General features: G+C 43.7%; 1 protein-coding gene across 1 annotated transcript in view; it reads left to right on the top strand.

The window, feature by feature from the left end:
* xylb (xylulokinase homolog (H. influenzae)) overlaps positions 1–24,898 on the top strand; it is a 33,744-nt gene extending 8,846 nt beyond the window's left edge. Inside the window, exons 12-19 of the mRNA XM_062521216.1 lie at positions 197–312; positions 4,353–4,468; positions 4,667–4,740; positions 5,526–5,622; positions 9,266–9,324; positions 10,777–10,864; positions 14,908–15,002; positions 24,410–24,898. Of these exons, the coding sequence (XP_062377200.1) occupies positions 197–312; positions 4,353–4,468; positions 4,667–4,740; positions 5,526–5,622; positions 9,266–9,324; positions 10,777–10,864; positions 14,908–15,002; positions 24,410–24,478 (714 nt within the window). The 3' untranslated portion in view covers positions 24,479–24,898. The remainder of the gene's footprint in view (positions 1–196; positions 313–4,352; positions 4,469–4,666; positions 4,741–5,525; positions 5,623–9,265; positions 9,325–10,776; positions 10,865–14,907; positions 15,003–24,409) is intronic.
* The last annotated feature ends 1,042 nt before the right edge of the window (positions 24,899–25,940 follow it).

The raw sequence follows: 25,940 nt of genomic DNA, 5'->3' as shown, positions 1-25,940 counted from the left end.
AATGAATACAGTAGGTTAGTGTATTAATGGAAGCACTAAATGAAGAGACGATGAGGCAATGTGTCATAAAAAAATTTATTGTATTTGATGATCCTGGTGCTTTGGCTGTTAAAGAGCCTTTGATCAAAAAAGTAACGTGATAATTTGAATATCAAGACTCGAGATCCAAGAGTTTCACACTTGCTTCTCCCTTTAGGTCAGTCTGGGCACTAGTGATACAGTCTTCCTATGGATCAAGGAGCCCAAACCTACCATAGAAGGCCACATCTTCTGCAACCCAGTTGACTGCCAGTCCTACATGGCTTTGATATGGTAAAACATCCAGCCTTTCTGTCGCACAGTGGGAGCTCTGGATGATTTGTGCATCACATGAGCTCTAAAAAAGACAAAACCGCAGGGAGGGCCCGGCCTGTGGTGACTCGCACAGAACCTAAAACACGACACACAATTAATATAGACTTTAGAGAGGTTGATGCACCCATGATGATGATATTAAAATTTAATGAAGCCTCAAAGGGTTCACCCTCATGTCCAGATAATTTTATCAGATTGTGGTGGACTGATAGTGGTCGTCTATATGAAGGAAGGGACTCATCAGTGGCCTCATGAAATCTGATGTTCCGTGTCTGAAATGATGAGCTGTAGAGACATAAAAGACTGGGTGCCTCTCTTATTCGTACCTCCCCTGCAGTGCCGAGGAATACTGGGATGCAGAGGTTCTGTAACAGATCTGGTAATTACGGTCTTGCAATTAGAGAACAATTGAGTGGCTAAGGTTTTATTGAAGTAGGTTGGATTCCAGTTCCAGGTTTGATTGTAATATTGCGTCAAATATGTTTGGGGTCCAGCTGTATGCTGTTTCATCGTGCCGTTGTTGCGAATCCCTTTTGGAAAAAAACTCCATGCTCTCATGCTGAGCGTTGCCTCCTAGTCCTAGTCTGTAACTGTTCTCTGAAAGTAGTGATGTTCTCATATTTTTGTGTGCTGACAGAAACGCAATCCCTCCTGATGCCACTTTAAACTCTTATTTTACATGTGTATATCTCTGTAGAAGCTTTCCCTGTTCACTATTAAATAAGGGTCTACAGTTAAGGAGGGACGTGTGAAACAAGATGGTGACAGATTTTGTCCTTGTTTTTACCTCTATTATGTTATCCTATAAGTAAGACTTATGCCAGAACGACACCTTTGCAGATTGTCAGCCACAACATCAACAGAAATGCAATATGTCAAGAATGCCAATTACCTGAATTCATGCTCTACCTCCAGGGACTGTGCAAATTGAGAAAAACTAATATGCAACCCTGGCATACAGTATGTGATGTTTGTGAAATTAGAAATACTCATATTCAATATCCACTCAATATATGGGTAGATGACATGACGTGGCTTTTTCACCGTCACAGAAGATAAAACACAATTAATTTCACATTTTCACATTTTAAAATACTGTAAAAGGTTGAACATTTCCTTGCTTTACATGAATTTGTTGTTTTAATAGCTGAGTCATTTATCGTTTTTTCAGAACTTTGAGCCAAACCTTAAAATTGTCCTATGGTGTGATGGTAGACAACATAATTATATAAATGTTAACTTTTATAAATAGAGGAAATAATGCTTAAAATTTTTAATGAACGCTTCTGGCATAATTGTGCAAGTGTCTATTTTACTAAGTGGCAATCACTTTTCCCATACATACATTTCTAAAATGGTAGGAACTCCGTAAAGTTCGTCACAGAAAAAAATGTCCTTTGGTGTTATGCAATAACCTGATGTTAAGTTGGCCAAAATCATGGACAACTACATTTAGTTGAAAGACCCCATTCAAGGTCATGTGACTGAAGACCCTAATGAAGCCCTGGAGCAGTGAACATGGTGAGAATTTCTCTCAGAATTGCTCAAATATTCAACTATGTTTTCAGACCACTGAAGTTGTTAAGTTTTATTGTCCTTTGGTGTGACACCCCTAAATGCCATTTTTGTATTCAAATTTGTATTTTTAACAGCAGGACTATGTAATATTATGCAAATGCATGATGTCAGTTGCTAATGACAGCTCAGTTAGTATTAGCATGGTCATTAACTGCCACAAAAGCTTAAATGTCCTTTGGTGTGACAGGAAATGTCCTTTGGTGTGACACCTAATAATAACTTAAATTCAAATATTTATTGCTGTTTTAGAGACGACATACAATGTTCTGAAGTGTTACCAAAATAACTATAATATAAAGTACATAAATCTGAAACTTTTTTTTATAACAGAAAGAACCTCCTTGCAGGACCTGTGGCCCAACCTGCCCCGGAACTTCCAGTGTTGCCACCAACGAATATAATGTCATTGTAGATAATTGTGTCAAATATGATTAAAAACTGCTCTAACAGCTGAAAAAACAGCCTGACCAGCTTAAGGTGGTTTGCTGGTTGACCAGCTTGTTTGACCACCTTATGATGGTTAACCAGCTATAGACCAGCAAAAGTCTTGCAAAAACATACCTGCAGCTTACGATGGTAATTCTGCTGGTTTTGCTTGTCGTACCATCTCACGCTGGTCATTTTAGTTGGTGTTGCTGGTCTACATTGCTGGTTTTTACTGGTCATGCCAGCTTATGTTGGTGATTCTAGCAAACCAGCATGGCCATCTTACACCTACAATGTCAAGCTTGGCAGGCTGGTCACCAGCATGACCATCTCACACCAGCTGTATCCCACACGACAGGCTGGTCACACCAGCATGAACAGCTTCCTTAGATGGTCACGCCAGCATGTCCACCTGGTGGCCTAACCAGTTATACCAGCAAAGACCAGCAATAGTTGGAGAAAAAACAGCAAAAAACAGCTAAAACCAGCTACCAACATAAATTGGTTTCTTGCTATTTTTTCAGTAGGGATGTTTTAGATAGAGTGGACTTCATGAATGTAACGCAATGTTTTAGAATGGAATTTCCCTATTGAGGATTGTGGTCCCTCTTTTGGCGATCAAAAACGGATGGTCAGAAGCACAACGTTTATAGACATTAAAGGCATGGCAGTCCACATTCACTAATTTAATGGTGTGATTTTGTCAGGTGCTGGACACAAAAGGGTTGTTCTTATGTCTCTTAATCAGTCATGGGTGTGTTTTGGGCGTAACATCCTTTAAAACAATGAGAATAATATCTATCATTTCCTTTAACAGCAAACAATGCAACTTCACACAGCAGCACATTTGAAGGAATCTGCATGCACACAAGACTATATGGAACAGGGATTCCACTAAAACTTGGTTTACTAAAACCTGCTTGTGACTAGCAGAGTATAGCCTACATGCATCTGCACTCACCTATTATTTGAACTCATAGACAAAGTGAAACTTCACAGTGGTTTCATAGTCGACAAATTAGTTAAGTACACACAGTTAAGTACTATTACTATTGACTGACAATGGGTCATCATCAAAAAAATAGCCTGGAAAAAGCAACACTTATCCAACAAATGTCCTCCTTTATCACTGTTACAATAAACACTACATATATTCTGACTCACTTCATGCAATAACTATCTTTGTCCTTTAGTGTGACATTTTGTCCTATAGTGTGACAAACATAAAACAACAGAAAAACATCCTTAATTTCAAAACATACTTTAAAAAAAGCCAGGTTTGGCATGAGGGGAGCTCCAATAATAGCTCCTCTTAGATAGGTACAATTTCAAACAGTTTTGTAAGGTTGGCGGAAAAAAATGTATCGACATTCATAGGAAAAAGTCAATCAAGTGCATCTATTCATGGTGAAAATGATTGTAATTAGTACTTTTATCTGAAATAAATAGAATTTTAAGAAAATAATGATTAAATAATGTGAACAATTCTGTTTCATGTATTTTTTTATGTTATTCAATATCATTTCTTAGTACTTTTTAAATGTCACACCATAGGACACATTCACAGTGCAGATGAGTGTAAACGTGGAAAAAAACATGTGAGGTCATTGACAAAATGAGTGACCACTATTATTTTCAGAAACTACAGTTTCCATACTATATAAACATTTGCTTTTTTTCTTTTAAAATTATGTTTTCCAAAAAAAGCACTTTTTTTTGGCCAGATGTCAACTACCCATATCCTCATTGGATATTTTGAGTCATTTGTGAACCTGAAGATAAAACAAGAGGGTTCTTTGGATATTCAGAGATCCTCAGTATAGGGATTTGTTGGAGGAGGAGAGGTCAATGGACCGTTCTGTTAAGCATTTACTGTATACAGTATGAGGGCATCTGTTTGCATGTGTGTGTGTGTGGATGGGGTGCTGCTGCAGAATGTAATGTTCAATGAATCCCAATTAAAGTCTTAACCTTGTCCTGTTCTGCATCCCTAGCTTCAAAAACGGCTCCCTGACCCGAGAGAGGATCCGTAATGCGTGCGCTGGGGGCTCCTGGGATGCGTTCTCTAGAGCCCTGAAGTCCACCCCCGTGGGAAATCACGGCAGCCTAGGTGCTTGCTCACTTGGAATGTGTTTGTCATTTCAGACCATAGTGGGTCTTAGCGAGTGCTCGAGTGGCAAACATGTTTACTCCATGCCTCTCCATGATTCGGTTTAATGCATGCAAATGCTCGAGTGAGCGGATTACTGCGGTCAAAACACATGTCACTTTTACACACTTTGTCGGGTTTTTTTCTGTGTTTTTGCAGGCATCTACTTTGATGCGATGGAGATTACGCCCCCTGCAGTGGGAACTTACAGGTTCAATAAGGAAGATCAAACAGTAAGGGTTCCGCACAAACATTTTATTATATATACTTTTATTTTGACCACTGCATGCAAGCAGCTTGTAATATAGGGTTTGTGAAAGCTTTTTCTTCTTTTCACAAATGTTTGGTCCTTGATGCATACACTTAAATGTACACTAATCAGCATGTAACTTGGTATGGTTGTAGCTCCACATAGCTAATATGGAAGCGATAGTTTGTTTTACTAGGTGTATATTTCTCTGCATGCTGATATGGAATTGGGTCAAACCAATTTTGGGGGCAATAGCTTGAACTATTGTTGCCGTTCACACAACAGTTCTAGATAACACTTGTCTTGGAATGGAAAGTATCTTGCTATTTCACTTAATTTCTCACTCTTCTTTGCTTAATGCAGCAGTCATGTTATGCATGGCTACTGTACTGTATGGTACATCACCAGGATTGTCCTATTGATGAACAAATCAGCAGGTTCTGGCCTAAAAATGTCATATCAAATATAATGTCTCAGTTAGGGCCTACATGAATGAAAGGAGTAAGAGTCAAACAGGTCAAACTATTTGAACCATTCAATTATTTGACCCAGTCACACTGTGGGAGAATTCTGCAGCTGTGTCTGATGGAGAGACTGACTGAGTTCTGAGCTGAGGTGCATTGCTCGTAGGATGTCCTTGTGGCTGTGTGAGATGAGGTCAGGGGCTCCTCGGTGAGAATGTGGTCAATAGGAGCGCCTGTGTGCAGGCGGGGGATTCGTCGCTGTCTCCTGACCAAAAGTCTCCCTTTGTGCTCGGGCCCCGCGCAGGTGGAGGGCTTCTCGGACGAGGAGGAAATCCGAGCCTTGGTGGAGGGACAGTTCCTGGCAAAGAGGGTCCATGCCGAAAAACTGGGCTACAAGATCAGTGAGTGCTGCTCAGGCCCTGGCTCTTGTCTGGCCTGGTTTCCTCTTTCTATTCACTCCGTTCAGTCTATGGGTCTTCTTGTCTAATTGTCAATTGGTCTGGTCTGCTGTGTTTCTCAAATTCTGCCCCTCTCTCTCGTTGCCCTCTTCATCTGATGCATTCGCTTGGTTGTATTCGCAATCTTTCCGTGATGACCTCTTTTTCACACTCTCACATTCCCCTCCACTCTGTTTTCTCTCCTCTCTGCACTTATCAACTAACTACCTGCTCCCCCGTAACTCTGTCTCTCTGCACTTATCAACAAACTAGCTGCTCCCCGGTAACTGCGTGCCTTTGCAACCTCAGCTCTCTCCTGGCAGAACATGGGGAATCAACAAATAAAGAGTGGCCCTAACGCAAATGGCCAAACCTCACAGATCCCCTCCCCAGTAACCAGTAGCAGTTTGCCAGTAATGTTGAGCGTTTTTTGTTTTGTTTTGTTTTGTTTACTACTGGCACTGAATCCACACTGCTTGTTGTTTTTGATGACGCTCTAAATGAGCGATGGGTTGCCTTTTGTTGTTTGCCGTGGAGGTTGGTGTGTCTTGTCAGATTATGTGGATGAGCCGAAGGGGGCGCGGGGCGCAAAATTAGTGTAATTATATCATGAAGTAGGGTTGTGGCTGCCAACAGTGGCTGAAACAAACACACTTTAATTAAAGCGAGATCAGCCAATGAGCCGCTGATTGCGCACCTCCCATTCAGAGGGCACGGATGCACCTTCTGCTGCCGTTTGCCGTGCTTTTTTAATTCCCCTTCTCAGCCGTGGACGTTTTTGTTCCGCTGGCGTTGAAGACGTGCGCTTGTCGAGAGTGCTCGAGTGTGCTGATGGGATTCAGAGGGCCCTGTGCAGCTAGCCGGTGGCGGGCAGTTTCACCGCCCGTCAATAGTCATCAATAATGAACTCCGTGGTGAATGGTCCCCTCTTAGTGAATGCGAACGGCTATGAGATATTCTTGAATGTATGTGTGCAATATCGTTTTGAAAGGCAGCCTCACTGCATCTGAAACATAAAGGGAAGTACAGGCTGGATAGAATGTAGTCTCATTGTGTGAAGGTTTCTGGGTTCATATCTGAGTGTGATGTTTCTAATAGGTCCACCATTTATCTCCGTCAGTCCATACATTTATGACTGCGTGGGTGGGCGTACATGAAAGAGCCCATATAGCTACCGAGAATGCTCTCTCTGTATGATCTATAACACATTCCACTTAGCCTTGCTGCAGACCGTACACATTGTCCGAATGATTCCTGTTTGCTTTTCGTTCATTTGTTGTAGACTAACAAGATGAGGAGTGCTACAGCTTAGCTGTAGCCATGACATACTAAATACATGTGGACACACACACACACACACACAGCCACACATGCTCCCTCCGGTATAAGGGACATTGATTCCTGATGCAACTGCGCTGTTGGCCTGTAAATAATTCACTGTCTGCTTGGATCGCCCACTGCTCAGTCCAGCAGGTATCGCTGTGGCCGTGTGGAGCCTCCTGGCTGGTCTGCAACATCTCCCTTTGATACCTGAGCACCAAGGATACCCACCAAACCAGGGTGGCCTCTGCGCGGTGTGCCAATGTAGGAATAGAGACTCCGTTGCCTGCATGTGTTGCCAGCATGTCCTTGAATGCATTTATTCACTATCGAACCACCACATGTAGGTGTCATATGTGTATTTGTGTTTGTGCATGGGCCTCAGAGAGAGAGAGAGAGAGAGAGAGAGAGAGAGAGAGAAAGTCAGTCGTTCCATCAATCAACACATGCAGGCTTCCATGAAGTCAAGCGATTGGACAGCCCTCCAGCAGTAGGCCTCGTGTCCAGCGGCATTGGACTGACCGGCATGTGTTTGCACAGCGCACTCCTGAGTCCCCTGCTCTCATGATTCACAGAGCGGGGGATACACACGCCTGCCCCCGTCGCAGTCCTGGTCAAAGCCCAAGGGATCCGCTCAGTGGTCAGCTCAGTGGTCATCGGAGTGGTGCTCGCTCGGCAGCATTCTCTTGCCCGCCCAAAGGCTAAAGGGCCAAAAACGCTCCTGTCCAGCTGCTGACCGGCACACTGTGTTTTAATCGGACAGAGCGGGGTTGCCCAGTGGCCTTCATCAGCGCCTCGACTCCCCAAAGCAGAAAGTGGGGTGATGGACTGTTTGCTATTCAGTCCCTCCGCTCGTCACTTCATTCACTCTAGCTCTGCTCCCAGACAGATGGTGTCGATTTCACCAGAAATCCCTCTAGTCTTTCCATCTAAACAGATTCAATGGGAGCTGTGCTGTATGTGCAGAGAAAGGGAGCTAGTGAAGTAGCATTATCATAAGTTGTGCTAAATCTCAAGACCTCCCGCCCCAAAAGACCTAACATGTACTGCACTCTGTCTCAGCGGGGTTTACTCGTCTCTTTCAAAAGCTCAAATCATGTGTTTGTGGTTACCTGCGGAGAGATATTTTGGAGCTGGCTCTCACTCCCATCCTTTCACCACCTCTCACCGCACTCGTACTCATCAGCATTGATGGTCACTGTGAAATGGAAGCGAGGGGGGTGGGGGTGGAGGTGGAGGTGCTCGGTGGGGCCCAAGCAGCAAATCAATTGTGGAAGGCATATACTGCATCCATTTCACTTTGTATTGGCACCCCAAGGCTACCATCACCGGCGTGACTGTTTTTAATAGTGCACGCAGGAGGGGACATTTTTCCTTTCATGGGTGTATGTTATGTTAATGCCTTTGTGAAGGAAGACTGGAGACGCGGAGAGAGAGAGAGAGAGAGCAAGAGAAAGAGAGCGAGAGAAAGAGAGAGAGCATAATTGCTGTGCCCTTTTTTGCCTCCTCCTCCTCCTTTCTTCTCTGCTTTCATGTGGTACCGAGTGTCTGCCCACACACCATCGTCTTGTGCCGATTTGTATAACCCCACTGTGGCGGAGAGGCGAGAAACGCCAGGGTCAGTGAGCAAACCCCACAGAGAGAGAGAGAGAGAGAGAGAAAGAGATGGAGAGGGGGGGAGAGAGGGATGTAGGGAGAGAGAGAGGGTTGCCGGGGTGGGGTTTGCAGCATGAGCCTTTGTTCCATATGGCAGCCCGCTCCCATTAACAAGCTGAAAACAGCGTATCAGGCACTCGCGGGGTGGCGGCGGCAGGCTAATTCAGCAGCTCCGCTTCCCCCACAGTGTACAGTAATGATGCTCTCAGCCGGGCCCGAGGACCTGTTGTGCCACGGGCAGCACGCGCCGCGGATCGCACAACACCGGCCCCCTGAATGTTGCCTCAGTAGACCCGCGTTTCAGTGCCATGGAGAGACTGTGTGTGTGTGTGTGTGTGTGTGTGTGTGTGTGTGTACATGCATGTGTGTGGCTGGGAGTTGGGTGGGGGTGTGTTTGTATGTAATGAATGAATCATGCCATGCCTCATCTGTGAAATGGTGGTGCTTGGAAATCTTTCAAGAGTGCAGTGTTGATCTTTGCCTCATGCTCTCATGAAATCTGTCATCTATACCACATATTCCCATTCCCCCCCTAATCTGTCATCTATACCACATATCCCCCCCCCCCCCCCCCAATCTGTCAAAATGAAACACCCCTCTTTGCTCACCATAGTTCATTGTTTGTTTTTAGTACCTGGTACCAGGGTCCTGGCCACTGGTGGGGCATCTTCAAATGTGGACATCCTCCAGGTAAGACCGCAAAATAAAATCTCCATCGGTCATATTCCCTGTGTTTGCTCTTTCTGCATGTCTCCTGTTACAATGGTTGAGTTTACTTGAAGAGAAATTCTGCCATTTTTCACACATCTCCGCTTCTCAAGGTCACCGAGTACTGTTGGTGCGAAAAAAAAAAAAAAACGAAAACAGTTGGCAGCTCCAGCTCTACACTCTGGGGGCATGTTCCTGAGCCCGCATGTTCATGCCCCCAGAGTGTAGCACTAGTAGCTGCCTGGCTACTTTAGCTGCTGGCTGCAGCCACTCTTTACTCGCTAGGTAAAAATCATTGCTTTTGTTTTGTTTGTTTTTTTCGTACCGACAATACTCAGTGACCACGAGAAAAGGAGATCTGTGAAAAATCCCTGAATTTCTCCTTTAAGGCTGTAAGGCAAGTATGGTTTGTTCAACTCCTCTCGAGCTTCGTGTGGAGCTTTGCAGGCCAGAGCTCCGCTGCATTGTTTGTGTACAGTATGTGCGCTTCCCCCCCCGAAGGTTACTTGTGAATCTAATTCTATCTGACTTGCGTGTCTCCTGAAGGAGCTCTGCTGTGTTTGGGGTTTGATTTACAATAAATGGACTGAGACCTCTGCTGACCCGCTTTCCCATACATTAAGGCTGCTGCTTGACAGAGAAGAAGAGAGAACAGGCGTGATGGAGGAAGAGTTTGTTGATCCGTTTGTGTGTACTGTTCCAGTGTTTGCCTCATGAATGTATGTGCATGGCGTCTGCTAGTGAGCCATATCTGCTGTGCACACGGTTTTAATAGCAGAGACAATTTTGCTTCTGTGACAAACAGGGATACTTTATTGTGCGGTAGTTAATTTTGTGCAGTCAGGGCCGTCAGTGTGTAAGGGAGTGTATGTAAGGCTGAGCAGTAATTACCCTATCAATACCTGATGGGAAACTTAATGCCTAATGGTATGACATCGCTGTTTTGGCACCCCATCATTTTCCCACTAGGAAATTTGTTTCTTACGCCTGGCATCTCTAGCATCTAATAATAGGCCTTTATCTTCTAAAAAGAAAAGTAGCTATTGCAACTGCTACATTTCTCAACATGGACACGTTGTGATCACTGCCAACCCTGGCCTGAGGCAATTACAAAAAAAAGAAGAGGAGATAAGCAGAAATAACATGGCATCATTACCAAACTATTGTAGCGTTTGCTATCTATCCAATGGGCATTCTCTGTGTTCAATACCCGCCAGGCTTAAGAGAACAGGAAAATATCATGTGTTGCCTTTTCGTAGATGCTTTTAAATGTTCACCCAGATTACTGTTTGTGAAGTAACATATTGCCTAGTTTGTCAATGTAATGTGTCTTGCCCAGATCACTGTTTGTTCATAATTGCCTGTTGCCATGACTATCAGATGATGATGATGATGACTCATATCTGTCATATCCTCTTCACTGGCATTCTATAGGTGCTCTCGGATGTTTTCAATGCGCCGGTGTACACCATTGATGTGGCCAACTCTGCCTGCTTGGGCTGTGCCTACAGAGCTTTGCATGGTAAGGCTGCACCAGCTGCTCCCTCTGAGGGGAGTCTGTCCACCTGATGCTCTCAGTTGAACAATGACGATATTTGCACTTGATCGATGTTTGTCACATTTGGCGCCATGTTCATATTTTTTTTTGATACTGAGATACTTTTTTTTACAAGCCAAGCAACCAAACAATATTGTATTAATATATTGTGCAGAAGATGGTTCTATTATATATATTATATATATATTTGTAGTCTCTGTATTTGTACGACTTGGGTGTGTGTGAGGACTACGTGAATCAGTCGAGGTCAGTAAATCCATACATTGTACCTGGAGGGGCAGAAATGTTTGTTATAATAGATGTTTTTATAAGCTTGCATTGTGACCTGCTGGGTTTGTAATTTAGAAGTTGGTTTGGACAGCTGTGTCATACAGTATGAACACCGTTTGGCAGGCTTATCAAAATGTTCCTGGATTCCACGTTACATTTGCAGCGAGACTCACCGTCTGTTTTTGATTTTCTTCATGTTCCCTGTCACCCAAGACCAACCAGTAAAGGGCCTCTGTCGGCGCTAAGTCAGTCGCGTGTCATATATTGTTTCTTGTCTGCCTTTGTGGGGAAGGGGATGCGTTGCAGACAGACTTATCAATTTGATTTGACTCCGCGCAATATGACGGATAGCTTTGCTTAAAAGCTCTCCATGATCCAATGAGCACTGCTCTCATTTGTTTTGAATGCCAGACGGTGGAATTTAATACTTCCTGTTGCTTAATTAACACAATTGAATGGAGGGGCTTTCAGAGATCAGCATTTTTAAATCGGGCTTTAATTACTCATGTATTATTCATACTTTGTTTTTCTCCTCTCTGCTGTTTTTTGCCTTTTTTCCCCCACCAACTGTAACCCCTATTCACATAATCCACACTAATGTATCGCCCTGAGCGCTCTTTTAATGGAAGTCAAAAACTTGCACCACTGGCAAAAGCTCCTGCTGCTGCACCACCACCGTCGTCTTCTGCGTAATTCCGAGGGCTTCGTAATTTATGGGGTAGGCGTTCTCAACGCAGCCGCTGTTAATTAAACATTGCGTTATTGTGGGAAATGCGCAGGATTCCTGGCGCTGGGAATTTTTTTCCAGAGATGCCACTGACGCTTCCTGCCCTCCTGACCCTCATCATGCATGGTTTGGTAGGACATCCATCTCAGACCCGCAGGTCTGCCCGCGTGCGTACTGTATGTGTGTATTCTTAGATCTCGCTCTCATGCCCGCCGTGTGCACTTCCAGTGAATGCATGTTGTTGGCATTCTATACACCGATCTTAAATTGTGGCCTAAAAGCTTATTTTGACTCTGTGGCCTAAAAGCTTTATTTTTACTCTGTGTTGGAAGTTGAAGGACAGACAGGCCAGGGGATGTTGGTCGTGGAGAAGGGCTTTTTTTTGTTCTGACAGACTCCAAAAGAAATGACGTGCTCTGATGTTCAACAGCTCATGTAATAGTCTGTGGCGTTGTGGTCAATTGAATTCAGAGTGCCTCCTCATTCTGCCTTTCGAGCAGCATGACCGCCAAGTCCATGAGTGTCCTAATAAACTGACCACCACTATCTTCAGTGTTGCTGTTGCTGTTGCTGTTCTTCAGACACTTTAGTGACCAACTCCTGCCGACTGTGCACAGACTGCCATTGTAAAATTAGAAAACTAACATCAGCCGAGTTTCTCAGTCATCTCTTTAACTTTTTACATCTGTTTGTCCGTTTCAACGCCTCATGATCACGTGTTAGATTTCTTATCTCATTAGCTGAAAGTAAGAGATGCAAGTGTTGATTTTTTGTTATCGTAATTAAATCCAACGACGTTACACTCAACAAAAGACACCGCTGAAGAGTTAGGGTGTGAAATAGATGAAGAAACAAATGGCATGGCACACAAAGTTGGAGAGGGTATTCCAAACTTTATTGCGAAATAACACCCGCCCTCAATGAGCGTCTCGTCAAATTAATCAACCTCTGGGTCCTGTGTCTCCGTAATTATTCCATCTCTTCCTGAGTAGGCCATAAAAAGGAGGCGGCTCAGACATCATGGTTGACGAATGTCAGCGCTCTTAATGCTGCTAATCAAAGAATAAAACGGGGGCCATAGTTTCAGCTCACCTGTGTGCACTGTCCCCCCACTTTTTTAGTGGAACACTGAGCGAACTGCGCTCTGGTCATAACCGGTCCGTTTTCATAATGCCCCGCACTATTCTTTAATCGTGCCATTATTTGTTATGGTCACTGGCAACCAGCAGGACAGAGGAAATGGCCATGTGGACGTTGTTGAGTGCTGTGGCCCTCAGGCAGGGGCTGATACATCCATTGTCATTTGGCTAAGCTTGATTTCATTTCTGTTTAGTATTCCTGTCATGTTTGGGTTACATGCTAGTGTCCCACCGGATGCTGTCAGGAAAGGCCCAGTCCGCCACTAGCTCTCTCCCCCTCGCATTTGGGATTCTCCGACTGTAACTGGATCTCGTCAGGGATGGAGAACACGAACCAATAAATGTGTCTCCCACCCTTAAAGGGGATGGATGCCGACTTAATTCAATAAATTTGTCAGTAGCAATTGACTTGCGTTTGACGTGTGGACCACGGATCAAGGTGTGTGTGTGTGTGTGTGCGTGTGTGCGTGTGTGTGTGTGTGTGTGTGTGTGTGTGTGTGTGTGTGTGTGTGTGTGTGTGTGTGTGTGTGTGTGTGTGTGTGTGTGTGTGTGTGTGTGTGTGTGTGTGTGTGTGTGTGTGTCGCTTACACTCTGGCCACTCGGCTGAGAGGCAAATTATCCTGATGAATAAAAACGAGGAAAACTTTAAGTGCCTCCATGTTCTCTCAGCAACATCTGACTCTGTACAAAATGATCTGAGGAAAATATGAATCAATTTAACAGATGAAAGACAGATGAAATATGCTGTTCAGTGTCACCAGCTTTTGTGTTAACGCTTATTGTTATGTAACACAGCTCAGACATAACGGCCTTTGGAGATGTTCTCTGGCTTTGACAGTTGTCTGGCCTTCCTGCTGAAATGAAAAATATCAGACAGCTGAATTGAACCACCTGCAGCAGTCGCTCAGAAATGCCTGTTTGCTTTGGATTCGTTTAGATCAGCTCACAGTAAAGGCTAAAGTAATAGCTAACTGAAGTCAATGGATACCAAAGAGGTGATCTAGACCAGTCATAGCAAAGGTCGACAGTGGGCACAGAACATTGTACAAGCAACTCTGGAGCTCGAGAGAAAAGTTCTCGGCAGATACTGTAGGAACCGACGCCAGACGGAAAACAAAGACTCCTATGTGCCGTTCATCCGATCCGCACATACTGTAGGTACGTTCAACAGAGTACAGGGACGTATCAGAGCTTTCATTAATAGGGTTGCTGCTTTGCATACCCTTCAGGGTTTCTTTTCCTCAGCAGACTGGCGGAATATTAAACTAAATGGAATTCAAAATAATATTGTGAGTGCAGCCTGTTTTTACAGTAAGCAGCAGAACAAATGGCGATTAATAAACTCAAGTGATGAGAAAACGGTATTGTCAAACAGGTACATGCGGTGGTGTTCCATGACAGATTACATCAGACCAAGTAATAGTTCAGGAACACATAGGACATTTTCTGCATGTTGAATTGAGATACTTGTACAGCTGCAGTAACTTGTTAATAGTGCTTCTCCATTATCTGTAAGGATGTTTACGGCATGTAATCACATATCTGTAAAACAACACCCCTAACACAATGTATAGCACATCTCAACTGAAACTATTCCTGTGGATTTTATTGCTATGCTTGGGACAGATTATGTTATTATGGACGTATTAGTCAAACTCGTGTTGTTGCTTCCACTCTGGTTGTCTGTTGTTCTCCACCTGAAATATTTTACCATATATTTAAAGTCCACTCCTTGTTTCCATAATCTTGTTATATTCACACAAAACCTTCCCAGTACATTATTTGTGTTTTCTTCCCTCACTCTCTAAGTTTCTCTTTTAAATATTTCAGTGGCTTGTTTGCTGAACTCACTGTGAGTCATTGTTTCCTAGGGCTGGTTGCTGAGGCCGGAGTAACCTTCCAGGAAGCCGTCCGTAACGCCCCTGAACCACAGCTGGCTGTGACCCCAACACCAGGGGCAGAAAAGGTTAGTCCGCAAACTTATTAAACCCATAAAGAATACAGCAACAACATACTGCTCATGCATGGTTAAGTGTAAATTCAAAGTATTGGAGTCTAAGGTCCTCAGCAAGGCTTCGCAAAATGTAGTCTAACTTTATGTGCCCCCTGTGGACAAAGAATCAGCTATTATTTAAATTTAGATTCATTGCATGCTGATAGTCACCTTCAGCCTTGATTCATATCTTTAGTGCTGAAACAGTGATGAGGCAACAGATGTAGAGGCAATAAAGAAACATGTAGCATCTGCAAAGTGTGTACAGTATATAGTACATTATTAACAACAAGACCATAAATGAAGCAGATATAGCATGTATAAGATGTCCTTAGCTTGACCATATGGGTGAGTGGTTTATGCAGCATGTGCTCTATATGTTTAAGCCATTGACATCAAGAGCACCAGATGTGAAATTTCTCTGGTTAATATTTCAAAGTAAAGAGAGACGTTATATCTCCATATAGTTCTGAATATGCTATGGCAACGACGGTCTCGAGCATCTGTTGAAAACGCTTTCATAGGAGCAGTGCGCTCTAGAGAACCTGGAAGATTGCAGTGCACAGAGCAACCGTATGTGATCCATCACAGTATTATGATGTTCCTTGAGTCATGCTCGGTTCTGCGGTGTCCTTATGGCAGGGTCACACGGGGGGAACCTTCTCTCCCTTCTACACCCCCCCCCCCCCTCTCCCCACACCCACCCCACTCCACCTCCAATCTCTCCCCATCAGCCGCAGATGCCGCGGCCCACGAATGGCCTACTTTATGACTCACTGCTTCTTCATTAAATGCTTCATCCCCTTGGTGAAAGCATTGTAAAAGTAAATTACATGCCACCCAGGCTCGGCGGCCGTTCCTGAAAATGTCGGGTGCAGCGGAGGAGTGGAGGGGAGGGGAGGGGAGAGCGCACCGCGCGCCGTGGGCATGGTGCCGCAGCTGGGTGGGTGGGTGGGTGGACGGATTGGCTAGTTAGGGTGGGGTCAGCCAGGGACGGCGATCAATGAGAGCTAAACGCTGACAGATTTAGCCTTTCCTGGTCCCTCGTTTTCATTACCCTTTTCTTTTCATTTTTTTGCCCTTTCTTCCTCTTCTTCTTCTTTTTTTAATAAATAAAGCAGAGCGACTGGAGAGCCAGCGACTAATTAACGGGCCTGTTTGCCTTTTTAACGCGAGTGGAGTTCATGCCGAGCTGTGAAATGGAAATGGCATTGTGCAACGGGGACGTAGGGAATGGTGAGGGGGGGGACACACACGCCGTGATGTTAATCTCTCTTCTAATTTGGAGGCTGTGGGTGTGTGTGTGTGTGTGTGTAGGGAGAGGTCATCTGGCGTGGGTTGGTCAATGATCAAAAATGCCTCCTGTGAAGTATCCTAACAAAAGCCGGTCTTCAATGCTTCTTTTTATGACAGCGTTCCCACAAAAGATAGGTAGAAGCACATGTACTGTACATATGACAGGCTTGCATGGAGAGCTCATCTCATCACTGACACTTTCAAAATGAGCATTTGGCTTTGTTCTTGAAATGTGGAGAGAGATAGCTGCTGTCGTTAGGCAGTGAGTGGACTCTTTTATCTTTGGGCTGTAAGTAGGAAGCAGTACACACAGACACACTTCACACACAGACACACTTCACACACACAATACACACTTTCATACACACACACACACACACACACAAGTACATACAGTCTCCATAATGTTCTTGTTTATAATGTTAGCCTAGAGAGATATTTGGCTACAATGTGCTGTATGCTGCAGATACTGGCATGCTACAGTGTATCTCTGGCTTTGAAGCACAACTGTAATTATTTTTTCATAGTCTGGCTAGAGTGAATACACTTTCTGTGAACCGATTGTTAGTTAGCTTTTTAGATTTTTACCAAAAATGAAATGAGACGACTGCTGTAAATAGGTTGCAATGTCATCAGATGACCATTTCACATTGAATTGGTAACTCCTCCTCAAATCTAGCACTATAAACAAACATCTAAACCAGTGTCACAATTACAGCTTGACTTCCTTTCAACATACCTGGGCCCAGTCACACAGTCCTCTACGCACACACAAGTACATGCGGCACAGTGGGGGTGTTTGGCTCTAACTAACAAGGGTTATGCTGTAGTTACCGGTGTGGCATGTTGCTGGCTCTGAAGCACAACTTGAATTGCTTTTCCTACTGGAGTGAAACTTCAGCGCAGACCTTTAGAATGTAATACTCAGTTCAAGGTAAATTTTGTAATTTTACAGAGCTGAGAACACTTTCAAATCAATAATGCCGCTATCACCCACACTTTAATAGAAATTAATAGGACACATTGTCACATGGATAAACTTTGAGCAGCCACTAATGTGCAAGAAAATGAAAATGTATGATTCGTTAAGGAGCCATGAATAGCTTAGTTTTTGCCATAATGATGATAATAGGGAGTATTATAATGATTTATATATTTTCCCAAATGGCCTCTCCCCACCACACAGACAATTATACTCCAAATCTGAGGAAGAAAAAGCATCTTTTATGGTTGATGGAAAATTAATTTGCACTCTCAATTCACGAAGCATACCATCCTATTTTCCTGCACTGAAAAGAATAATCTGCTGATATGACAGTTGCAGGCAAACTTACCAATTAGACAATGCCCATGTTCCTTCCTCCAGAGCTTAATCACAGGAAGGAGAGGCATGTGACAAGTTTGTGTGTGTGTGTGTGTGTGTGTGTGTGTGTGTGTGTGTGTGTGTGTGTGTGTGTGTGTGTGTGTGTGTGTGTGTGTGTGTGTGTGTGTGTGTGTGTGTGTGTGTGTGTGTGTGTGTGTGTGTGTGAGAGAGACAGAGACAGGAGAACAATGTATCTGTTTCACTCAACAGTGAGAGTAAAATGAAGAGAGACTATTCTTGTGAAACATACCCAAGTAAAATTGACATTTTCACTGAACTGTAACATAATAAACATGTATTGGAGGCAATGATATGAAGTCACTTGATACAGCCTGGTAGTTTGTCATGTAATATTTCTGTTGAAATTATTGACTTTGGATAAAACACCATTATTTGACAAGATAGCTGTTGCTTGTTTATGAACATGGACGACACGGTCATAGTTCCACCTTCTCTCATAAATGCTTTATTGGGCACAGATGTGATTAGGGGGAAGGCAATGGAAAAAAACATAACACTGTTAGCATGCTAATGAAACAACTGAAGCACATACTCTGTGAAGAGGCCGTGTTAATGCAGGTCACCTCCCCTCCTTACAACAAGGGAGGAAGAGTATTACTCAGAATTTGTTACTTAGTAATTGGCATCTGCCCTGACTTGTCAGAATCTCTAACTAGGAATGGGACTTCACATCGGTTACTGTGTTAAAAGGTTGTTTCTTACACATTTCTTACAGAGATCCTTTGGAATTGTACCCATAGTAACTTCCATGGAAGTACCTGCTTTTGCAATTATTTTTTCCTTTCCTACAATTACTTTGTCCCTTTTGTTTTTAGTCAGAGTTTTGAGTCAGGATTATAGGGGTGTCCAGCCTTGTTGTCAGAAGTTGGATTTGGCATTAGATTTTAATTTAATTTAAGCTACTGTAGGGAGATATCTAATCACTTGTGTTGGAAAAAACAAAGGTAAGTTTTACCTTTTGCCACTCCCTCTGTGCAAGTAAAGGAGTTGCAGCAAATAGGTCTCTTGCTCTCATTCTGTAGCTCTTCATGTAATGACTCATTTGTTCAAATCATTAGCGCTATGGCTCTGTTGTGTCCCTCCCCTCCCTAATATCCTTCGCCATATGGCAGCGTCTCTACTGTCATGTCCTCATGTGGAATGTTGAAGTGCTTTCGCATTGGGCGGCTGAAAGTGAGATCATCGTCTGTGCCTGAAATGTAGATCTGCAGTAATGGAGTGCTTAGTTCATCTCGTCTCCCCATCTGCCAGGATATCCTATAAGTGTGCACCATGACAATAGTGACAGGTCCATTCCGATAAACATGGACATGATAAATATATACATATAAACAAGCACGCAACCAAACGCACGCCATGCCTTTTGGGGCAAGGTGAAGAATGTGGACGTCTATTTACCCTTCATGAATATTAATGCTGGCTCGACGGCAAACATCATAATCTTGTTTACTGTTTTATTCCCCAGCTTTCTCTCTCTTTATCATGTCTTCCTTGCGTGAAGGTCATGCCTGCGGTATGAAAAGAAGACGGAGTGTGGGGGACCTCTTGGTGTTTCTTAATTTGGAGCTTGGCAGAAAACATCACAGTCCGCTGATCATCCCATTTGATGGTGTCTCCAAAAAAAAGGAGAGAAATCTAGAGAGAGAAGAAAAAGAGAGAGAGAGAGAGAGAGAGAGAGAGATAAGTGTGTCTGCGCCACTGATTTCCACCGATGTTGTCATGGAAAAAAAGGCACATTAATGTGGCGACAGGAACGACTTGCCGTACGTGTCCCGTGGGACTGGAGTTTTTTTTCCGCTTGGCACATGTCTTATTTCCCATCGACATCTCAAAGAGGATTCGCTCATAATTATGCTGCAACTTCTGCAGCGGTGAGATGAAGGCATCTGCGGTCACTGAGTTTATTTACCCACTACTGCCTTTGTGCTCATCTTTCCTGATGACTTTGAAGATGTTCTTCATTTCTTTCGTTTCTGAGGGCATGGTGTGTGTTCACACGTTGCAGTCAGAATCGTTTCAATACATTGCTAGGACTGGTAGAAATCCATGGTGTCATGGCCGTATAGGACAAATCTACATATATGTGCGTACGCTGGAGGCTAGTTCACGTTGAAGGAGTTCTCCACAAAAGAGAAGCTGGGTTGTTATTGTTATGCAGAAAGTGTTTCTATGTTTCAGTTGTGATATGCAGCGCCCGTGTGTTATTTAGTCATAGGCCATAAATAGCAATGAGAAATCTCCCAGAGTGTAGCCTACCGAGCAGGTACATGAATTAAAAATGTCACCTTCTTTATTATTTCATAACAAGTCATGGAGAGCAGATTAGTTTATTTCCCAACCTCAGAAAATGATATCGAGAACAATTCACTCCTGCGTGACCGTATACTGCCAAGACTTCAATTATACAGTGTGTGGTCTATGGTTGCCCCAAACTGGAAATGTTTCCTGCCTCAAATAGGTCAGGAAATTACAGAACTTTTCTTCAGTTAAGATTTTCCACGGCGCATTATTCTCTGGATTAAACTGTAGCATTGTCACTACTGCGAGTCGCATTGTGGCCACATTACCACCTCAAATATGCATTAACTTCTGCCACCCGAACATTGTGTCGTCTATTATCCCTCACGCCTTAAGACAGTTATTAGCATAACAGAGAAAAACATGTTTATGCCAGTGTGCTAGGATAAAGAAAAAGGTGAATCTTGGGGATCTGTGCTCAGGTCTAATAGATGAGCTCTTGGCATAACACAAGAGCCGAATGCAAGAGGGCAGTTGAACAAATATCCCAGATGTCTACAGAAGAGTAGTCTCCGACATCCCTCAAATCAAACCCTCCCCAAATTGTCTAGATCACACCATCACACTATACTGTACAGTATGTGTGGCATGAAGGTTTGTTATCTGAAGAGGAGTCCTTTGTTCTCCAGAAGCACGTCAAGTCTGGAGAGAAGAGCTGTTTCTGTGTTATTGAGACTGTGTGTGTGTGTATGTGTGTGTGTGTGTGTGTGTGTGTGTGTGCGCGTGTGTGTGCGTGTGTGTCTTTGTGTAGATGTGTTCCACTCTACGCTCACCAAACCCCAGTGGGACTTCGACGGCAGATCGGGTGTCAAGTCTTATTGGGGGGCGATGTATGTTTAGCTGTCAGGGCCGCCGAGCCGAGGCAGCCTATTTAAGACAGAGGAGGAATCAATCATACTGGATTACTGCTCATTGCGTTTTTATGCAAACCTCCGAGATGGTCCTTCACAGAAAATATTTATGACAGCTACCTGGGCTGCCGAGTGCCGTATGCAAAGAGCCTCAGCACGGCAGCTTGCTTTGAAGACCTATAAAAGAAATTGGTGCAACGCAGGTAAACGTGATGCACAGCAGTAAACGGCTGCTTGTAAATGGTTTCTTGTGTTAGTTGCACTTGCCTCTCGTCCATAAAGCACAGCGTAAATGAAGCTTTCCTTCACATAGCAAAGGCCCTCGTGGTGGCAAGCTAGGCTATGATATTTCATCAGTCACTTTTTCCCTTGAGGTGCAGCCGGTTATTATCGTATTCTGAACAGCCATCTCCGCTGCTCCCTCCCCAAAAGGACAGGTGGGCTCCTGTGTGGAGCACAGCCTGTTCATTTGCATGGGGTGAGATTGATGGAGGTCTGGGGGTGAGGGATGTTTATGGTCGGGTCTGCTGGCAGGCCCACAGCCTCTTTAATTGGGACTTGTCCACTCGGCTTTCCTCGCTCCCACCTCTGGTCTTATATTTTACCCCCAGTGAAATGCCTACCACACGAGCAAGCGCAGGGAGCTGTTGTCATGTAACATACAGCATATTTTTTTCCCTTTATGCCCCCAGGGAGGGGCTGCCCAAGCATAAAATGGATGCAATGGATGGATCATGTCATGAGAGTGAAAGCAATTTTCTGAGCTGGAAAATCAGGCTCTACAGAGCAGGCAGCCTCTCAAACTCGACCTCTAACAGCGAGATCCACCGCCCATGTCCAATGGCCCAGTTTAGCCTTGAGTTCTCCTCATAAGTCAAGATTTGTTTAACTCAAAAATTATACTCTGGAAAGACCTCTTCATATTGAAATGTTGAGGTGTACTGTACACACACATTGCTAATCTGACTGACAGTGATGCCAATTTGAAATAACATTACAATATTTTATTGTATATGTATTTTTAGAATAGATCCTTTGATAATGGCATCAATCCAGTAATAGGTTGTTGCATAATAGAAACTCAGTGGGGATACTTGTGGATACATGGTTAACCCTATGTAACAAAAATAGTCATTCTCCCTCTCTCTTTGGACAGATAAGATAATATGTATTTCAAATAGAACTAAAATATACACTGCCAGCGTGGACTCAGTGGAGCAGTGCAAATGTCACTTACAATTGGTCAACCTGGGTTTCTTGCAAGTCTTTGGATAACTTTGGATAAGAATGTTTGCTAAATATCCGTCAACTTTAACTTAATAAAGTATAATCCTTTGACAATGTTTCAAAAGTACTTTGAGACCATCGGTAGGCCTTGAGAATAATAAATTGTTTTTGAACCAGCTATTAAGAAACCTATTTGGAAATCAGAAAGAACACTGTCTCCTATTAGATCTAATGCATGATGATGTAACAGAGGGATTGCAATGCTTAAAGGCTTACGATTTAATAGAAAGATCACAATATAATCATCGTTATACTCAGATATACTGTACAGTAGTAATGCGTGTAAAAATTCAGCATTGTGGTATGTAATTATTCTGGCTATAACGAAGTACCGGTATTAGTAAGAGATACTCTCCGACCACCGTCACACAGAGCTGCACTCATATTCATTCCTACAGTATTTGGTACAAACGATCTGCCTCAGTCATATAGAACAAGGAAGTGCTTCAATTTATAGATAGATAGATATACTTTATTCATCCCCAAGGGGAAATTACAGTGTTTCAGCAGCATACAAACACAACATTCAACAAAAACATACAAACATGCATACATACAGAAAAAATATTTAAAATGTTATTCCTTTCTCTCTGCCCAGATGGGAGTCATTATAAAGTGCTATTGCAGTAGGTAAAAAAGTCTTTCTGTATCTGTCTTTCTTACAGCTTAGTTGGCGTAGCCTCCAACTGAAAATACTTTTTTGTTTTACCAGTACATTGTGTAGTGGATGAGTGGTATTGTCCAATATATTGAAAAGTTTGTGCAGCATCCTTCTCTCCACCACCAACTCCAGGGGCTCTAGGGCTGACCCCAACACAAAGCCAGCCTTCCTTATGATCCTATTTAGTTTGTTAGTGTCCCTGGCTGTAATGCCACCTCCCCAACATATGGCAGAAAAGAAAATTGCACTTGCAACAACACTCTGGTAAAACATTTGCAACATTTTGCTGCACACATTGAAAGACCTGAGCTTTCTCAGGAAATAGAGTCTATTTGCCCTTTCTTATATACAGCCTCCGTGTTGTGTCATGACAAGCACCATCCATTTTACTGCACATTTACTTTTAACCAAAATACAACTGCATCTGTCTTGAATGCTAGTTTTTGTTAGCCTAGAAATCTAGACGCACCCTAGCAGCTAAATATTTTTGCCTAGCGGGATGGTCTAGGGTCGCACCGTTGAGGCCAAGCCTGCGCTAGGCTCCAGGCCAGCCTAGCCAATCAGAACGCTCTATCTGTGTCCTTGAGCCCGCCTTAGATATTGACGCCAGGGGGCTGGACCATGCGTCCTCGTTTGACGAGTTGGGTGTGACACCATGTAGCACAACCATAGAGAAACGAAGCGCGCTCGTTTGAATCGGCTTTGGAAGTTAGACTCGGGCTTTTTTTTGAAGGTTGAGCAGAAAAAAGCACTCAAGTCATTCGTTTTAAAGAAGGATGTACAGTATTTGCCGTTTTGCCGACCGGCTACGATTGGTCACAAATGCTGGCCTATTACGTGCAGAGGCAGTTTGAAAGACAACTGTTCATCCCACCCATAGGCTTCAGCTCTGTGAATGGTCCGACCCCAGACTATACATTTCTGTATAGTTTGGCTTGCCAGGCTAAGTTTTTGTATAAGTCGACCAAAGCTTTTTGTATTCCCTTTCACCCTTAGGTCAGGGTGAAACTGGGGAATGTATCCTCTAAATGCTGCGCGTCCTTGGACAGCGTAGGCATCAACATATAGCAGAGGTTGTGCATTTTAACCGACTAAGCGTGCTTTGAAGCAGAAGCACCTTTTACCTGAAATGCCCTCAATCAGTGCTGTGTTCTATTATTGAGCATCTAGGTTAGTTCCACTCCCTGTAGCCACAGACATCTGTGGTGTTGCCATTCATCAGTGGTACTAAATTCTGTCCTTTGGTGTTTATGCTTGGTGCACCTGACTTAACTGGGTACCCATTACATTACATTTGGCACAAAGCGAGTAGTAATTTCCTGTGTATTGTATTAGGCATATTGTGTATAAGTCGCAGGACAGTGTATTATGCAAGTTAAAAGAAACAAAACCATATTAATGCCATATTAACTGCCCCCATGCATTAACGTCATAGCTGAAGAAATTTTGCGAAATCGATGTGTAGGCCATGGCTAATAGTCGGGAAATTACGGTGCCCATAGCCTAAAACCGACGAAAAGCGGCATGCTCTTACCTGTGACATAAGATTAGTACAAACCAGTCCATTAATGAGCGATCATTCTGATGTTCTACTCTGTTCCAGGTTTATGAATCACTGCTAAGGAGATACGCTGCGCTGGAGGAGAGGATTCTGAGGGAGACCAAGCAGTGACGGGATTCAACATTCTCAGGGTATCAATCATTCAATCCAAGCAGTGATGGCATTCAACATTCCCGGGGTATCAATCATCCAATCCAATCCATTTTTGATGATTAGAATCACTATATAAGAACCTCAGAAAATTATTCAGAGTAGTTTGGATAACCAAGCAACCTTTTGATCAAAGCCATTGTTGGCAGGGTTTGAGAGCATTTTTTATATTGAATAAGAAAACATTTTTTGTAATTCCTTTGTCATTTGAAATATGCTAAGATTTGCATTGTTGTAGTGATAGAAACAGTAATTTCTTCTCACTATCAGTGTATTTAGACCATAATAGCACAAGAACTGAATCCATCTGCTTCAAATCAAGATCTCTGTTGAAATTTCTTTCTTCAGTGAAATTTGAAATTAAAGAAGAGAGCCATACAATTCCAGCAATAACTGAAGCCTGTTTGTGTCGCTTTGTGATGTTGACTTCATGACCTCTCTCACTTGCTTCCCGCCCTCACACACAAGCGTGCACACAGACACACAAGCGCACACACACACACACACACACACTCTCTCTCTCTCCCTTGTTATATGTACATGAATGTGCCCTGCTCGCGCGCTGACTCCCAGTGCTGTTCTATTAATACTCTGCATCCCTGCCGGCTCTTCACACCACACACCCCCCCCCCCCCACCCGCTCGCTCGCTGACAATAAAGGCCCACCACTGCCACTTTAAATCAATCACTCATTAGGCCTGACTCCCATCTGCACCGCTCTCGAAAACGCCATCCCTTGGACAGACAGGGGGGGAAACAGGCTTTTTGCCTGGCTTGTGCGCTAGGTAAGCAGGGATGCGCCACACACGGCGGATGGATTGCTCTCTCCCACGCTGTGGCCAATTGTCAGGACATACTGTCTGTGGAGCGGAGAGGTCTGCTTCGCTGTGGGTCGCTCGGGCTCAGGCGACTGAGTGTGTCTGTCATCAGCCAATGAGTACTGGAGGTCGCAGTTAATCCAGACCCGCACTGCACACTCTCCTCATAGTGCCAAGGGCACCTCAAGGTGGTTCAGAAGTCAGCCAAATCCTCTGCTTATGCTATTAGCCTAGCCATGAGGATGAAGTGGGTTTATTAATATGTATTTGCTCACCACATGGCGCAGTGCAACGGAGTGGCTGTCATCATTTGACGACTTGCCTTTGTTTACACACTAACGTAATGGTGGGTGATTTTGCCCACCCTTTGTCACTGGAGGCTGTCACTGCCAACTGAGGCAGCTAATTAGTTGCATACCTTGTGGCTGAGATACTGTGGAATGATGAAATGCAATTAGAAGACAAAGGGTGAAATATATCAGATGTTAGTCACCACAGTCAACACGTATTCTGTCGTGCTATATGTTTCCTAATCGGTGGGGTTGTGACATGGAAGAAGGTGAAAATGCAAGAACATAATTATCCTTCATACTGTAGCATATAAA

This window comes from Sardina pilchardus, chromosome 19 (genome assembly GCF_963854185.1).
Source record: "Sardina pilchardus chromosome 19, fSarPil1.1, whole genome shotgun sequence".
Classification (NCBI taxonomy): domain Eukaryota; kingdom Metazoa; phylum Chordata; class Actinopteri; order Clupeiformes; family Clupeidae; genus Sardina; species Sardina pilchardus.
The sequence above is the reverse complement of the archived record's forward strand: the minus strand, read 5'-3'. Positions and strand labels throughout refer to the sequence as shown.